This window comes from Nomascus leucogenys, chromosome 13 (assembly GCF_006542625.1).
Source record: "Nomascus leucogenys isolate Asia chromosome 13, Asia_NLE_v1, whole genome shotgun sequence".
Classification (NCBI taxonomy): domain Eukaryota; kingdom Metazoa; phylum Chordata; class Mammalia; order Primates; family Hylobatidae; genus Nomascus; species Nomascus leucogenys.
Genome location: NC_044393.1, coordinates 36,321,151 through 36,339,997, shown reverse-complemented (window position 1 = coordinate 36,339,997; position 18,847 = coordinate 36,321,151). Strand labels below are relative to the sequence as shown.

General features: G+C 41.4%; 1 protein-coding gene across 3 annotated transcripts in view; it reads right to left on the bottom strand.

The window, feature by feature from the left end:
• The window catches only part of ATRN (attractin), a 180,362-nt gene that overhangs the window by 7,166 nt on the left and 154,349 nt on the right, over positions 1-18,847 (bottom strand). For 2 of the 3 annotated variants that reach the window (XM_030825442.1, XM_030825443.1), the window contains 3 exons: positions 18,356-18,417; positions 8,123-8,201; positions 3,606-3,713 (listed from right to left, as the gene is read on the bottom strand). In XM_030825442.1, the coding sequence (XP_030681302.1) occupies positions 3,606-3,713; positions 8,123-8,201; positions 18,356-18,417 (249 nt within the window). Of the gene's footprint in view, positions 1-3,605; positions 3,714-8,122; positions 8,202-15,686; positions 15,728-18,355; positions 18,418-18,847 lie in introns of those variants that run through there. The other variant, XM_030825444.1, reaches the window with a different exon arrangement.

The following is an 18,847-nucleotide window of genomic DNA, read 5'->3' as shown; positions in this document are numbered from 1 at the left end:
AGGTGGGACACAGTGGCTGGGAAACATTTTTGAACATGGAGTCAAGATTTGCTGATAGACTGGCTGTCCAATGAGAACATGACATCAAGAATGAGTCAAGAACAATTCCACGATTTTGGCCTGAGCAACTAGGATGATGGAGGTGTTATGTGCTGAAAGGCGGAAGGTATGTCAGAGGAGCAAGTTTGAGAAATAAACATCCAAAGCTCAGTTTGGCCATGGCCATGTTAAGATATCCAAGTGGGGACACTGAGTAGGCAACTGATGTTTGTGTTGGAGGCTCATGGGAGCAGTCTAGGTGAGAGGATCATAGTGCTTAAACCTGTGATAGTGAAGATCACTGAAGAAGTGGGTATAAAAGACACAAGAAGGGGACAAAGACAGGGCCTGATGCACACCACTGTCAAAAGATGAAGAGGATTGAGCAAAGACCACTGAGCAAGAACAGCTAGAAGGCAAGTGTGTGGTGTCCTGGAAGAAAATCAAGAAAATGTTTTAAGGAGCAACTAACTGTGTCATATGCTGCTGACATATATCATGTTGTTCAATACTTTAGGCTTGTCTATTTTTTAATCCCACAAATATTATTTTACCAAGATAATGTTTGTTTACATTTCTATATATGATTATACTTTCATTTACTCACTATTCTTTCTTATACTTTAGTCTATCATCCTGGGGGTAATTTTCCTTCATTTTAGCACATCCTTCAGACATTTCTTTTGTGCAGGTCTGCTGGTGGCAAATTCTCAATTTTTATTCTAATTTGAAGATACCTTTATTTCATCCTTGTTCTCGGAAGGTGCTTACTGGGCACACTATTCTAGGTTGGGAGGTTTCTTTCAGTACTTCAAAGACATTCTCCCACTCTCTTCTGACTTCTGAGAAGTCAGCGGTCAGCTTGTCATTCCTTTGCAGGTGATCTTCCCCCCCCCCCTTTTTTTTTTTTTTGGCGATAGAGTCTTGCTCTGTCGCGCAGGCTGGAGTACAGTGGCGCAAACTCAGCTCACTGCGACCTCTGCCTTCTAGATTCAAATGATTCTCATGCCTCAGCCTCCCAAGTAGCTGGGACTACAGATGCGTGCCACCATGCCTGGCTAATTTTTGTATTTTTAGTAGAGATGGGGTTTCACCATGTTGGCCAGGCTGGTCTTGAACTCCTGACCTCAAGTGATCCACCCGCCTCAGCCTCCCAAAGTGCTCGGATTACAGGTGTGAGCCACCACACCCAGCCTCTTTTCCCATTTTTAACAAAAATTGTGGTAAAATACACATAACATTTACCAACTTGACTATTTAAAAATATACAGTTCAGTGGTATTAAGTATATTCACATTGTTGTGCAACCATCATTACTATCCATCTCCAGAACTCTTTTCATCTTGTAAAACTCAAACTTTGTACCCATTAAACACTAACTCCCCATTTTCCCCTTCTCCCAGCCCCTGCGAACCACTGTTCTGTTTCCTGTCTTTATAAGCTTGACTACTACAAGTGTATCTCTTAACAGCGTAATCATACAATGTTTATTTTTTTGTTACTGGCGTATTTCACTTAGTATGTCTTCAAGGTTCATCATATTGTAGCATGGGTCAGAATCTGCTTCCTTTGGAAGGCTGGATAACATTCCATTGGATGCATAGACCACGTTGTGCTTATCCATTCATCCATCCATGGACACTTGGGCTGCTTCCACTTTTTGGCTACTGTGAATAATGCTGCCAAGAACACTGATGTTCAAATACATCTTTGAGACTCTCCTTTCAGTTCTTCTATGTATAAACCCAGATTGCCAGATCATGTATAATTCTATTTTTAATTCTTGGGGGAACAGTGGTACTGTTTTCCACAGTGGCTCCATCACTTTATACTTCCATCAACAGTGCACTAACGTTCCAGTTTCTCCATGTTGTATGTGATACTTTTTCTCTGGCTGATTTTAAGATGTTCTCTTTGTCTTTGGAGTTACACAATTTCATTATGAGAAATCCAACTTGTTTTCTTTCCTTCCTGCCTTCCCTTTCTTTCTTTAATCATGCTTACAATATGTTTTGCTTCTGGAATCTGTATATTCATGTTTTCCATCAGTTCTGGAAAGCTATCATCTCTGAATATTGCCTCTCCTTTGTTCTGGGATTCTGGAAATACATGAGTTGGATCTTCTCATTCTATCCTCCATATTCTTAGTATCTATTGTACTTTCTATTTCCTTGTCTCTCTGAGCTGCATTCTGTGTACTTTTTTCAGATTCATCTTCCACTTTGTAAATTCTCTCTTATGTCTGATATGCTGTTTAACATGTAAATTGAATTTATTAAAAAAATTTCAACAAGTATATTTTTCATTTCTAGAAGTTCCATTTGGTTCTTCTTCAGATCTGCTTGGCCATACTTGACTCTCATCTTTATGATTTCATCTTTTATTTCTTTAAACATTTCATACACAGTTATATTATATTCTTTAGATTTCAATTCTAACACTTGGAGTCCTGTCCACATCAATCATCTGTTGTTTCTGCTACTCTTATTTATGGTGGCTTGCCTCTTGTCCCTGGTGATCTTTAATTACTTCATCTTGATCTGTGGGACTCCAACAGTGCTGAATTGAAGATGTTTTTCTATAGAGAGGATTTCCATCTATTCAGGTGGGTGTTGTGTTTACCATCTGGAACCACTTAGGACAAATCATGGTTCTGGTTTTGGTTTATGGTTTGTTCTTTTTAGGGTAGAGAAGGAGAGTATTCCCTGGAGATTTTACATACTTCCTGTGAGCTCAGTAACACTTTAAGTAAGTATGTTTTATTCAAGATACATAGCTATTTCTCTAGCATATCTTAAATATTCCATCATTTTGCCCAAGGAGAAAGTCTTACCATTTTCTTCATCATTTTGGGGAGGGGGGTGATAAATATTTTCCACAGAGTATTAATACATAGTGTATTATCATTTTGCTGCTTAAAAAATTCCCCAAAATATAAAGAACAATAGGCTGGGCGTGGTGGTTCACGCCTGTAATCCCAGCACTTTGGGAGGCTGAGGTGGGCAGATTGCTTGAAGTCAGGAGTTCAAGACCAGCCTGGCCAACATGGTGAAACCCCGTCTCCACTAAAAATATAAAAATCAGCTGGGCGTGGTTATGCACATCTGTAATCCCAGCAACTCAGGAGGCTGGGGCAAGAGAATCGCTTGAACCTGGGAGGTGGATTGCAGTGAGCCGAGATCATGCCACTGCACTCCAGCCTGTGTGACACAGTAAGACTCTGTCTCAAAAAAAAACAAACAAACAAAAAAACAATGATTCGATGTTCAATGTAGCTCTTTTCAAATAAAAGTTTTGTATGCCACAGAATACTCAATAGAAGAGCAGACAAATCATTTAGGTTTTAAAATCCCCTGAACACAAGACTGCTCAGCGACATGAAACAAAGATTGAAAAACAAAAGCAAAAGAGTACCCAGCAACTTCAGGTTTTAACTTATTGTTAAAAAGAAAGAGAGGAAAAAAAGGAGGTAATGGAATAGGGCTTTTGCTCTCTCTGGTTTCCCAGACTTAGGAGCCTAAGTTTTAAAAAGTCAAGTTATAGGGACTTCTGAGTCACATTCTCACCTTTATACTCCCCCCAATAAGATCAGGAGGCTCCTCATCTGTTTCCAAGGCGACGTTTACGGAGGCAAAGGGACGGCTGGCCATCTGTTGCATCTCTCGAAGAAGTTGCTGATAAATAATATGGCAAAGCCATTAATGGAATGAGTACCGAGGGGGTTTTATTAGTTAATGCTACATGTTAAAAACACCTCATCCTCCCTGATTCAAACAAATCAAGTCCAAAATGATACTTTTTAGACTTGATATTAGATAACATTAGGGATTACTAAATTTTGTCGGATGTGATAACACCATTGTCCTTATATTTTTAAAAAGCCCCTGTTAGAGATACATATTAAAGCACTATGTTTACTGCAGCATTATTTACAATAGCAAAGACTTAGAACCAACCCAAATGCCCATCAATGATAGACTGGATAAAGAACACGTGGCACATATACACCATAGAATAGTATGCGGCCATAAAAAAGAATGAGTTCATATCCTTTGCAGGGACATGGATGAAGGTGGAAGCCATCAGTCTCAGCAAACTAACACAGGAACAGAAAACCAAATACTCCATGTCCTCACTCTTAAGTGGGAGTTGAACCATGAGAACACATGGACACAAGGAAGGGAATATCACACACTGGGGCCTGCCAGGGGTGGGGGGCAAGGGGAGGGAGAGCATTAGGACAAATACCAAACGCATGCAGGGCTTAAAACCTAGATAACAGGTTGATAGGTGCGGCAAACCACCATGGCACATGTATACCTATGTAACAAATCTACATGTTCTGCACATGTATCCCGGAACTCGAAGTAAAATAAGAAAATAAAGATAAAAATAAAAGTACTGTGGATTTAATGCTATGATGTCGACTTGTCAAATACATAAAATGGTGTGGCCCTATCTCCTCGTATTTCTACTACTAAAGTCAGGCTTGCTTTCTTCCTTCTGAAACTTGCACCAAGGATTCACACAACAACAAAAACCTATGCCTCATTATACGGCAGATAGGAACTGAGAGAACCCTTCCTTCAGAGAGGTGGTATAAGCTAAAAACATAAATGTGAAATTTTGCAGAGGAGAGGGACAAACAGGGGCTCGGGATTTAGGGAGGCTTGATGTGAACTCCTGCTCCAATAGTCTACAGCTGTGTGACCTTAAGACAGGTGTTTGAAGTCTCTGGGCATCAGTGCCCTCCCTCTGAAATGTGTTCCTAGCCCATAAGGTTGTCACTGGGATCAAATGAGATACTACAGCACAGTGCCTAGCACATGGTGAACGGCCGCTCACGTATCTTTAAGGATATTAGAGATCTTCTGAGCATGATGCTGAAGCTTTGAGGTTATGCCTTGGGAGACAAGTAGGCCTTACTTCAAACTGCCTCCTTGGAACTACTGTAGAAGACAGAATCTTGGCCTGGATAGATATGGCTCTGTTCTAGAAGGGCATTTTTATGATAAGTATTTTCTTAAAATACCAACATTCCTACATTTTATAAAGCTGTAGGTCCATTTACTCGACTAATATATGCAGCAATGTTCCTTGGGGTCTGTGCTTAAGTGCTGGGGTCACAATAAGACAAGGTTCAGGAGGCAACGTGTGTAAAAGCACTTAAAACCGGGGCTAGTGTGTAGCAAGGACTAAACAGTGTCAGCCGCTACTACTATTGTTTTAAAAAATAACATCACATCATTGCTTCTACAGTTCTGAGAGGGAATAAATAATGGCTGACATTTTCGAAATGATGAAATATATTCTGAATGGTCAGCTTCACAGTTACAGAGAAATTCCAAATCACATGGGTAAAATCATAGTTTATTAGATGACCAACTCCATACTAAACACATATATATATTTTAATCTTTTTCCTATAGGCTGTGCATCTTACTTTCTCTCATGCACACTGCAAACAATTTCCAGTTGATTGTTCAGCTTCTGTGTTATTCATTTATTTTTTGACATACTTAAGCCTTCATTTTTATGCAGGCAAATCTCTACTATATTGTTTTAATAACTTTATACGAAAATAATAATTTTGTTTCCTTTCCAATAGTAACAACACTTCTTAGTGCCCTTTCACTTAGTGCACAGTCTAGAACATCCAGCACAAAGCTGAGTGACTGTGGGATTAAACAAAGATAATGAACTTGGGCTGTGAAGACAGAAGTCCCTAGTTAAAGCCTCGTTCTGCCTCTTAGTTAATTATGTGGTGTAAGTCACTTCACCTTTCTGAGCCTCAGTCCCCTCATCCATAAAACATAGCTAGGGACAATACCTGTTTCATAGGTTTGAGACGAGGATTAGTTAATCTATGTAAAACCACTTAGAACTCAGTGCCTGGAATTTTTAAATGCTCAGATGTCAGCTCTTGTTAAAACTAACTTGCCTGGATACAACCTCTGGTGTTTGTTTGTTTTATCATGAATGATGCTGGTTATCCAGATATTCTTCATAGTGTTAAAAAGGTATTTTTGATTTTACTGTGAGTTTTGTTTTCAAATTAGGAATGGATATTGAGTTTCAATAAATGACAAAATGATTTCTTGGCCTCTAGGAAGAATTCAGGTGTTATTTTTTCCCCATTGATATGATATATTCTTTTTTTGACATGATATATTCTAATAGGTTTTCTGGTATTAAGTGACTCTTCCATTACACTGCAATTAGACTGCTGCATGTACATTCACTATGCAGTTGCCCTTTGTATTTTGGTGCTACCTTTGTCAGGTTTTGGTACCAGGATTTCTGTGTGTAAAATCAATTCGGACTCTTTCAAGCTTTCCATCTGTTCCTTTGCTTTACAGATTTTAGAAACAATTAATTCTCATAAGCATTCAGGGAGGAATAGGCTGTCGTAATCTCCATAAGCTCATCTCAACCTTGAAACTCCCTGGGTCTAATGTCCTTCTTGGAGAGAGTAGCACTCAGACAAAGTTTTCAACTCCTATCTTGATAACTGGTTTACTGTGGCTTCTTACTTCTTTCTTACTCCATTGTGAATATACATTTAAATTGAAAATATAATTTTTTCAGAACATCACGTAATTCATTAGGATTTTAAAGTACACCAGTAACACAGCTATCTAAAAAACCCATTGAATAAGCTATCCCCTTATTTAAAAAATAATAATAAAGAGTGTGCAACATTCCCTCTACGATAACATCATCTGTATGTGGGTCAGAAAAGGTGGTACTGTGGCCCACAACAAGAGGCCCATATCCTGGAGCCTGTCTTAACCCTATTCAGACATGAATATCCTGTCAACAGTGCTGAGTGCTTGTGAGTTGTGATTTTAGATACTTCCCTTCTATTCTAAATCTTATCTATAAATACATTTTTATATAGAAAAAGGCACGAGTAGATCCAAAAAAACCCCAGACAGCTTCTTTGTCTAGATCTTATATAGACGTGAGCATTTCCATTAGCAACAATGCAACAGGCATGACTAAATGAAAGGCAAAGTAATGATGAAAGTGAAAGTTGCAATAAACAAAGTTTTTATGTTGTAATTATTTCAATGGTGGTTATTTTAAAAATATTTATTTATTTATTATTTCAATACGTTTTTGGGGGAACAGGTGGTGTTTGGTTACATGAATAAGTTCTTTAGTGGTGATTTCTGAGATCCTGGTGCACCTATCACCTGAGCAATGTACACTGTACCCAATGTGTAGTATTTTATCCCTCATCCCCCTCCCACTCTTTCCCCCGAGTCCCCAAAATCGACTGTATCATTCTTATGCCTTTGCATCCTCAGGGCTTAGTTCCCACTTATAAGTGAGAATATATGAAGTTTGGTTTTCCATTCCTGAATTATTTCACTTAGAATAATGGTCTCCAATTCCACCCAGGTTGCTGCAAATGTATATAAATATATATATACACACATACACATACACATCCCACATTTTCTTTATCCACTCATTGATTGATGGGCATTTGATATGTTGTAATTTTCAACCAAGTTTATTTATTTAAATTTGTCAACTGTAAATATTTGCTTATTACTTTTGGAATGAAGCTCTGGAAACAAGTCGAGACTTATTAAAAAATAAAACTCAAGTTAAAAACTTAACTACACACACATTTATCTTTCCTTGAATAATGAAAAATTTTTGAGATGCTTAAATGTCTGATTTCCCTCTCCCATGAAAAGTTCTTGTGAAGGCGGTGCCTAATCACATGGTGGCTGCGCTGTGCTAATAAGCCCTTGGATCTCTGGCCTCAGTCAGGACTCAGATTCTGGTCGGAAGGATAAAACTGGCATTTCTAAGTCAATACCAGAGTTTCCTTTTCGGAAAGTAAGACACTGTGGTGCAGAACTAATTACACTTTATGTAGCACTCATCTAAGTCTACTGACCATATGCTGCGGAACCATGGACTGCAGAAAGAGCCGCATTATTCCTACCGTGGAGATGTCTGTCTGTCCATTACCACTAAATAGCTAAAAGCCACTTGCTTAAGAGAAAAAGGAAGAGAAAAAGCTCTTCCAGGGATTCTTTAATCTTTACCCACTGAAGCTTACCTCTCTACGTCTGGAGGCCCAACAACTTTGTTTGATCTTCCAAACCACAGCAGCCACCAGGAGCAAAGAGAGGAAACAACTGTGAGAAAGGAAAGTACTGAGTTATTATCCCAGCCCCCAGAATCAGCTCCATCATTGCCCACACCTCAGGCCAGGCAGTGAAAACAGCTCCCAATTGCCACCTCCGGGCTCCCTTCTGATGCTTTGTCACAACAATGTGCCGGTTCAGGAGGCAATGAGTGAGACAACTTCGGTAAGCCAGGCTTCCTAACCAGGCCTCTAGACTGTATCGTTCCCATGTGGTACTCAGAGACAGCCCTGACCTTCCACTTGGCTTTTATCAGAATGGCCCACAGTGGCTTATCCCAAATAAGAGAAGTAATTCTAAGATAATTATAAGAAATATTAGTCATGCTGTTTATTCAAGTTAGCAAATATTTACTGGTAAAATCTAAGAAGGTGAAAAAGTTAATTATTAAAGTAACAATCAACTTTTCATAAGGGAGAGGCAAACAGAAGAAATGTGTGTAATTATTAGTGTATATTCAATATTTTTACAAACACATATTTTTAAGTAAAATAAAACACATTTGAAATGATCAAACCCAAGCCAACAACTTTCTTAAAAATATTAAGAGAAAATAACTCCCAGTGGCCTTAATAGTTGCAGAGGATTTCAATGCTCTCTCATGTATAAACCAGGTGTGGAATGATTTGAAAAGCTACAGTGATGGCAAAGAGAATAGCTGACTTGCGGTTAAAAGGAAGAATAAGCTTAACAAGTAAAAAAATAGATAACTGCTATAACTGCATTTTTACTCATTAACTTGTAAAAGGGGCTAGCTACAGGGTATTTTTCCAGAGTGCTACACGCAGACATAAGGCTCTCTGCCAATGTCATCAAGGTACTCTCTTGCTGGCTGAGCTCTGCGTTTGTAGGATGGGGTCAGCCTCATGAATGGCACCTCAGTGCACCCAAGTGCTGACACCAACACAGCCCTCCCGGGCTGGCTGGAGAGAGGGACTCTAAGATGCTAGGATGACTGAACTGCCCTTATCTCAAGGCTTCCTCAAGGCTCACTGCCTCCCTAAGGGGTACAAGGGTGCAGACCCCTCAAATGGGTGCCCTGACAAAAGGCAATTCGATAGGATTGCCTTCCAGCCCCCCCAGGATCATCACTTGGTGTAAAGTCTTCATCTCTAGGCCTCTCTGCTATCAGGACACTGCCAATTCTTCTCTCTGACAGTCTACATTGTCATTTTTTTTGAGACAGAGTCTTGCTCCGTCACCCAGGCTGGAGTGCAGTGGCACGATCTCAGCTCACTGCAACCTCTGCCTCCCAGGTTCAAGTGATTCTATTCTCCTCTTTTAGCTTCCTGAGTAGCTTGGACTACAGGTGTGAGCCATCACACCCAGCTAATTTTTGTATTTTTAGTGGAGATGAGGTTTCACCACGTTGGCCAGTCTGGTTTCAAACTCCTAACCTCAAGTGATCTGCCTGCCTTGGCAAAGATTACAGGCCTTACATGACTGGCCTACATTGTCTTTTTAATCAATACTTTAATTGGGTCAGGTCCTATTCTAGGCTCATGGAAAACACTGATAAACAGAGCAAAGACTACTGTCCCATGGAATTTACATTCCAGCAGGTGGAGACAAACGGTAAGTAAATAAGCAAATTACGGAGCATGTCAAAAGGTAGGTAAGTGCTACAGAAATAAAAAGATGGTTTATAGTATTCTCTGTTGGAACCAACCCAAATGTCCAACAACGATAGACTGGATTAAGAAAATGTGGCACATATACACCATGGAATACTATGCAGCCATAAAAAATGATGAGTTCATGTCCTTTGTAGGGACATGGATGAAACTGGAAAACATCATTCTCAGTAAACTATCGCAAGGACAAAAAACCAAACACCGCATGTTCTCACTCATAGGTGGGAATTGAACAATGAGAACTCATGGACACAGGAAGGGGAACATCACACTCTGGGGACTGTTGTGGGGTTGGGGGAGCGGGGAGGGACAGCATTAGGAGATATACCTAATGCTAAATGACGAGTTAATGGGTGCAGGAAATCAACATGGCACATGGATACATCTGTAACAAACCTGCACATTGTGCACATGTACCCTAAAACCTAAAGTATAATAATAAAAAAAAAAAGATGGTAAGAGCAAGGGGTTCTGGAGTACCAGTGGCACTCCAGAGCAGGATGGTCAGAGTGGGTGGGCCTTTCTTTCTCAGAAGGTGACATATGAGCAAAGACTTGGAGAAGGTATGGGAGGTGGCTCATGGATGCCTGCAAAAGTGCATCTGGAAAAAGGGGTAGTCAGTGCAAAGCCCAAGGCAAGGCCATGCCTGGGATGGCTTGGGGAGCCTCAGGAGGCCAGCATATTTGGAGTGGGGTGTGTAAGGCCAGATATAAAGGCAGAGAGAAGGGTGAGGGTGAAGGGCAGATCATGTGGGGCACTGCAGGCATTATGAGGGCACTGGGAGAGAAAGAGCCAGTGCAGGTTTTTACACAGAAGTGTTGTGATTTAACATTTGCTGAGAAGACCACTAGGGGTGCAATGGCATTATCAGGGAGACCAGCAGCTTAGGTGAGATGATGGTGGCTCAAACCAGGGCGGTGGAAGCATGGGTGTGAAAAGCACTTTGGAATCTGGACATATCTGGAGATCCATTTTAGACATGCAGAGCCCTAAGATATCTACTGGACAGCCCACGGATGCCCTGGGCAGATATTCTAACTTGGAGGCTGGCTGCCAGGTCTGGGCTGGACATGGCATTTGGAAGGCATCAGGATATATACGGTATTTCAAGCAATAAACCTGGCCACGGTCACCAAGAAAGTGTATACACATAGATGAGAATGTCCTGGCGCCACCCTAACAATGAGAAGTTGAGGAGAACAGGAAGAACCAGTAAAGAGGTCTGAGAATAACCTTCTCAGTCTTTCTTGGCTTCCATGCATAATCCTGATTTTTGTTATTTTTATTCTAATAGATAAACATAAAGAGGCAGCAAATCCACAAGGAAGAGCATGAAGCCAACAGGAACAGCTTCTAAGTTGGTCAAGAGCCTGCTGCTGCTGCTGAGAGGCGAGGACCCTGGTATCACTCAGAAGCCTCTCTTGGGTCCACCCGTAATACCGTCTGTGCCTGCTTCCCTCAAGGCCTCAGGGAGGGTGAGAGGGCCCTTCTGTAATCAATGCAGATCTGTTGACAACACCCGTTACCCAGTTCCTTCTACTTGCTGCTCCAGCTACAAGAAGCAACAGAACAGCAAGCAGGGGAGAGTCTCTTATTTCCCTCTTTATAGAGGCTCCTTCCTGAGGCTGGAAAAGCACCTCATTAGCACACAAAGAGGTCTCAACAGACTGTGTCAGGACCTAGAGTTTACTTCTCTGTGTGCTGAGTCTGGAAATACTTTTTCTAACTCACCTTACATTGATTTTCTCATTTGAATCATCGAATTTCCCCCTGACTTTTGTTCTCTTTTCCATATATTATATGAGCCATTCTTCAGAGTGCTTAGGATTATCTGGTACCTTTCCCCTTTTCCTTATAGGCTCCATTTAAAATTCTTTTGGACCAGGCTGGGAGCAGTGGCTCACGCTGGTAATCCCAGCACCTTGGGAGGCTGAGATGGGAGGACTGCTTGAGGCCAGAAGTTTAAGACCAGCCTGGGCAATATAGTGAGAACCCAACTCTACAGAAAAGAAAATATTAGCTGGGCATGATGGTGCATGCCTGCAGTCCCAGCTCTACTTGGGAGACTGAGGTGAGGAGGACTGCTTGAGACCAGCTCAGGAGTTTGAGGCTGCAGTGGGCTATGATTGCACCACTGTGTTCCAGCATGGGCAACAGAGACCCTATCTCAAAAAAAAAAAAAAGGCTAAAAAAATTCTTTTAGACATGGTTAACTTGTCCTGGGAAAATATTTTCTTCCCCATGCCATGAAAGTAACTCTATTCTTAGCTAAAAGTTTATCATCGCTAGTTAGTAAACATCGTCTAGAAAAACCAAAGTTCTGGATTCTTTTCCAGAAGTTCAACCCCCACAAGGGAGAAGCGATGAAAACGCCATCTGTCCTTGTTTACTACACAAGAGGCCATGGGCCTGAAAAATACTTCCCCGACCTATTCTGATAGTGTCATTTGGTTGTCCAGGGACTGAATGTCCAGTAGAAGTGGCCGGTCCTCACCAGGCTGGTACCTGGCAGCAGGGCCATCTTATTCCATACACATGCTCCAAGAATTTAAGGATGTCTACTAAGTGGAGCTAGAATACAGCCCCTACATCCCTTAAAAGCAAGCCATTGACACAAGCTTTTTTCCCTGAGAGGTTAGTGCCTATGGTTCCTCCTCACTCTGCACTTACCCTGAAGAGTCTAAGTTTACTTCCCACAAATATCTTACTAGATTATGTACTAGATACTGAAGGTGTGTGTGTATAGGAGTGAACGAGAGACAGTGCCCTGCTCCCCTGAAGCTTGGTCTACCGACCTAGATATTAAGCAAGTAAACATATGAATATATTCTTCAAATTGTGATGAATACCACGATGAAAAATAATACAGTTCTACGGGAGAAAGGAACAAGGGGAGACAATTTAGCTTAGCCCTTAGAATTTTCAGAGGGACAGGAGTGTCTTGTGTGTGCTAATGAATGACTCATGGGGAGAGGTGCCTAAAGAGCCTCAGATGCGGGCTGGTCACCAGAAAACCCAACTAGGTGTTTAGAGGGTTAGAACTTTCAGCCCCATCCCCCAAACTCCAAGAAGGGGAAAGGGGCTGGAGATGAGTTCAGTCACCAATAGAAAGTGGTTTCATCCATCATGCCTATGTAATGAAACCTCAATAAAAAAACTCAGAATGATGAGGCTTGGGGGAGCTTCCGGGATAATGAACATATCCACGTGCAGGGAGGAGGCTTGTCCAGAGATGCCATGAAAGAGCTGTGCTCACCCACCCCCACGCCTTGTCCTATTCATGTCTTCCATTTGGTGGTTCCTGAGTTGTACCCTGTATAATAAAACTGTAATTCTACGTATAGTGCTCTCCTGAGTTCTGTGAGCTGTTCTAACAAATTGTCAAATCTTGGAGTGAGCAGTCACCAGAAGCCCTGAATTCGTAGTTGGCCCAGTAGCAGTGAGGTAGCCTGGGGACCCATTTGTGCTTAGTGTCTGAAGTGGGAGCAGTCTTGTGGGACTGAGCCCCTAACTTGCAGGATTTGTTCCAACTATGGGTAGTGTCGGAATGGAACTGAACTGTGAGACACTGAGTTGGTGTCAGAGAATTGGAGAATTTGTTGTTGTCTGGAAAAATCAAGCAAGGTATGAAACTATACAGAATGAAGGGTAGTGAGAAGAGTGTTCCAGAAAATGGGATAAGCATGTACAAATGCTCAGTGTAGGGAAAGAGCTTGTGCTTTTGAGGACACAGGAGATGGCCCTGGTAGGAGAATGTGGAAGAGAAGAGTGCAAGCTGAATGTGGAGAAGCGGAGGCCAGTTCACCCAGGACGCTGAATTTTATTTTAGATACAACAGGAAGGTAAGGGGCTAGACACACGATCTTTAAAGGTCTTCTCTGGACTTTTTGTGGATTCTGGAGGGGCCAAAGTCAACTGAAAAGGTCCAGGCGAGACTGATGCTAGGGTTGGTGGGGTGGGGAGTGGAGGTGGAGAGTGCACTGACGGCCGTAGCTCTGGGGCCTGGTAAGGGAGTGCCTGCTGAGTGAAAGCAAGAGAAGTGGCTTGGAACCGGCAGAGCCATGTTGCCAGTTAGTGAGGTGGGGAACACTGGTGAGGAAGGATGGAATTGGTCACTTCTGGGCACATCGTGCTGCAGATGGGGAAGGCAGAGTCCAGTCAGAGAACACAGAGTGAGAAGATGGCCAGGGTCAAGGTCTGGGAAAAAATCAACAGTGAGAGGCTGAATAGAAAAGGTTGCACACTAGGGAGGCTAAGAAGCAGCGGTAAGGCAGCATGGGTCACAGATGGCTGGAAGAGTCTCGCTCATGAAGCAGTCAGTTGGTTGGTTGATACCACTGAGAAGTCAAGAAGAGGAGAACCAAAAAGTATCCTTTGGATTTGGCAATATAGTGTGCTGCTTAATCTGTGGGGTTACATTCCCAGCCTCCCAGTGGATGCCTGAAATCATGGATAGTACTGAACCCTACATATACTATGATTTTTAGATCTGATAACCAAGACACTAGCGGGCGGGCAGCATAGGGGCGTGGATACACTGGACCAAGGGATGATTCCTATCCCAGGTGGGACGAAGCGGGATGGCATAACATTTCATGACACTACTCAGAATGGAGTACAATTTAAAACTTATAAATTGTTTATTTCTGGAATTTTCCACTTAATGATTTTGGACCACGGTTGACCCTGAGTAACTGAAACTGTGGAAAGTGGATCTCTGTCTTGTTCCCAAACTCAAACTTCTAACATTCTACCATTAAGAAAGTGGTTTGCTGTTGACTTTTTATGTTGTTCCATTATTAGTGTTCAAGAAGTTTCTCTTTCTAGTTTTCTAATAAGTTTTTTAAAAAATGAATGGGTATTAAATTTTATCAAATGCTTTATCTCCTCCATTGATTAAGATGATCACAGTATTCTCCTTTTTTTTTTTTTTTGAGACGGAGTCTTGCACTGTCGCCCCGGCTGGAGTGCAGTGGTGCGATCTCGGCTCACTGCAAGCTCTGCCTCCCAGGTTCACGCCATTCTCCTGCCTCAGCCTCCTGAGTAGCTGGGATTACAGGTGCCCACCACCACGCCCGGCTAATTTTTTGTATTTTTAGTAGAGATGGGGTTTCACTGTTAGCCAGGATGGTCTCAATCTCCTGACCTCATGATCCGCCCACCTTGGCCTCCCAAAGTGCTGGGATTACAGGCATGAGCCACCGCACCCGGCCTAAAAAAGGTTATGTTACCAATGAAGTCACCTGGGGCCTAGAGTTTTCACTATGGCAAAACTTAAATTAGTATTGTTCTAAAAATGGGTAAAGAACTATTCAGGCTTCTTCTTCTGTGTCAGTTTTGGCAAGCTGCATATTTTTCTTTTAATGGTCCCATTCTATCTGTTTCATTTTCAAATTCATTCACATAAAGTTGTTCATCAAATACCCTTCTGGAGGAAAAAAAGTCTGCAGGATTTGGAGGAATGCCCCCTTTTTATTTCTGATATTGGCTACATATACTATATACCTTCTCTCTTTTTTCCTTGGTTAATCTTGCCAGGGGTTTGCCAATAATATTCTTACTCTTTTCAAAGATCCAATTCACAGTTTTTAAGATCCTCTCTACTGTACTTCTTCCCTTAGATCATTAATTTTTGCTCTTATTTATATTTTTCTTTCTTCTACTTCTTTATGTTTAATTAGCAGTTCTTTTTCTGAGTTACTGAGAGAAATGTTTTTTCTTTTCTAATATGTGCTTTTAAAGCAGTGATTTTCAACCTTAGCTGCACATTGGAATCACCTGGAGAGTTTTCAAATGTTTGGGGTGCACCCCTAGAGGTTCTGAGTCAAATGGTCTGAAAAGTGGCTTGGACATCAAAAGCTCCACAAGTGATTCTAGGTGCAGCTAAGGTTGAAAACCACAGATTTAAAGCTATAACTTCTAAGTACAACTTTAACTGCATCCCACAAGTTTTCAATATTTTCTTCATCAACCAAATCATCTTAAAATTTATGTTGTGATTTAATTTATATACATTTTGACTGAGCGCAGTGGTTCATGCCTGTAATCCCAGCACTTTGGGAGGCAGAGGCGGGCGGATCACTTGAGGTCAGGAGTTTGAGACCAGCCTGGCTAACATGGTGAAACCCCATCTCTCCTAAAAATACAAAAATTAGCCATGCGTGGTGGCACGTGCCTGTAATCCCAGCTACTTGGGAGGCTGAGGCAGGAGGATTGCTTGGACCCGGGAGGCAGAGGTTGCAGTGAGCCAAGATCACAACACTGCACTCTAGCCTGGGCGACAGAGAGAGACTAAGTTTCAAAAAAAAAAGAAATAATTTATATGCATTTCAAAAATAGCAAATGCAATGTATGGTTTGAGAAGTCAGGTAAATGGTACCTTTGGGGAAGAGGCAGGGGGTTGTGAGATGGGGAAACACAAGAGGAACTTCTAGAGTATTGGTAATATTAACTCTTGTTCTGAGTGAACAAGAGAATGGAACAGATGGAATGGGATCATTAGAAGAAAACTACATACAACTTGCCAAAACTGACACAGAAGAAATAAGAAGCCTGAAATGTTCTGGGTGAACAAGAGATAATATTACCAATAGTCTAGAAGTGTTCAATTTGTGATAATTCACTGAGCTACATACATGGGATTTGCAAATGTTTCTGTAACTTTATATTACACTTAAATATACTTTTCTTTTTAAGAGAGAAAATGGATTCCATACAAAGAGTGGGAATTATGACAGCACTAGCCTTCTCAATATTATATTGGACACTAGAAAAAATAGTATAATGTCTTCTAAATTCTAATGGAAAATGATTTTGAACCTAGAATTCTGTAGTCAGACTTTTTTTTTTTTTTTGAGACAGGGTCTCACTCTGTCACCCAGGATGGAGTGCAGTGGTGCATTCTCCGCTCACTGCAACCTCTGCCTCCTAGGCTCAAGCCATTCTCCTGCCTCAGCCTCCTGATTAGCTGGGACTACAGGCTTGTGCCACCTCACCCAGCTAATTTTTGTATTTTTTGTAGAGACAAGGTTTTGCCATGTTGTCCAGGCTGGTCTCGAACTCCTGAGCTCAAGTGACCCACCCACTTCGGCCTCCCAAAGTGCCAGAAATACAGGTGTGAGCCATAGCACCTGCCCCCAGAAATTCAATCAAATTGTAGGATAAAATAAAGATATTTTTAGTCAGGAGAGCTCACAGAAAAGTTATCTCCCAGGCATCTTTTCTCACAAATCTGGAGAATGTGCTCCAGTGAAAAGAGGGAATGGATAGGAAGATGAAGACATGGGATCTGGGAAACAGAGACTTCAATATAGGAGGAAGGCAAAGGAAGTTTCCAAACGACAGTTGTGCAGCAGGCCCCAGGAACAAGTGCACTTGGGGGCAGGAGGTGGGAGGGTTCTAGGGTGGGCAACTCCAAGAGAAATTCAAACCAAGAGAGCACCTTCCTGTGTGTGACCATTGTGAGATTTCTCAGTTCTGTCACAGTATAATGATACTTTATTTTATTTTTTACTGTTCTAAAGGTACATCAGCAAGAGTATAGTGATAAATCAGGGGCAGGCACATAGAAAAATCAAACAATTAAAAAGCCAAAACATGGCAAATACTACATTTAGGATAAGCAAAGAATGATCCTTCTACCCAAAAAATGTGGTAGTGTAATCACTGTTCAATGCAGCTGTGAATAAGAGTTTTATGGCCATAACATAGATAGGGATCACTGATTTAGCCAAGCATTGTGATACAATGGTATTAAGTGAAAGAGAAGGGGCTTTTGTATGCTTTTGTGGTGTGAGGGGAGATGCTAGGGGAGGCCATGTAACACAGTATATCCTCATCTTCTACAGTAGGACATCAAAAAAGAACTTAACTGAAAAACCAAGTGTAAACACAGAGAAGTAAAAAATAATTAAAACAATTTAAATTGGGGGACGTGGGGTGGGGAAGGTGCAAGGCAGGCTATTGCTGCTTTCTGTTTTAAAAACTGCAGCACTTTTTTTGTCTTTTTCAATTATTTGTATACAGTATTTTCATAAAGATAAAATTAAACTAAGAAAAAAACTATGGAAATAAAAGAAAATCCCAGGGCACTAAAAAATCACTTTCAGCTTTAAAACTTTGGATAATCACCAGAATCATCTCTTGAACAAGAATAAGCATATATGTCGCTCACATCAGTAACCATTATTAATTAAATGTTGTTTTAGTCCCAAATTCTCCCCATATGAAGAGCCAAATTATCTATAGGATATATGCAAAATTAATACAGGATACATGCAAAGCCCCCCGCTGGAAGCCAGAACATACAAACCAAATGTTTTCACTTTGTCATGCTAGATTGAGTTTATATTACTGTAACTGACATCTAACTTTTCAGGAACACATATGAAATAAATTTAATCTGTGGTGGAAACACAGGATTACTCTTTTATCTTTTAGGAGCTGATACTCTATTAATGGATCTAGGGCCTAAATCAAAAGAACAGAGAGAGTCTGTATAAGCAAAATTACCTGAAGAAAGTCACGAAGAACTGTACCAGGTCCATAAAATTGCTGTGCTGAGAGAAGGCAATCTGTGACAGAAAAACAGGTAGTGTGATTATGCAGGTCATGAAACCACCACGGATTCAGGCTTCTCATTTCAAGAGTTAAGCTGAAAACAGAGTTTACATTTTAAAGAAGTTAAGGAAACTTTTTTCACTTAAGGAAAAGTACCTCACCCCTTTAGTTTTCTTGTTTAGTTGCCAGTCCCATAGCAATACACTGAGGCTTTAGCACAGCCTCCTGCAGCCCCTTCTAAGCTTCACACCAGTTCTGAGGTTCCCTCCATTTGACCCTGGAGACCCTCGCACGCCTCCATGAAGCCTGGCGCTCCCTCCCTGCACCTCCACCCACACAAAGCTCTCCTTGTTTGCCTCAGTACCGATTCATGGCTCTGCCTCCAGGTGGGCAGCCCCATTCTGTGCTCTTCATTCGGTCAACACTTATGTACTCAGTGTGTAC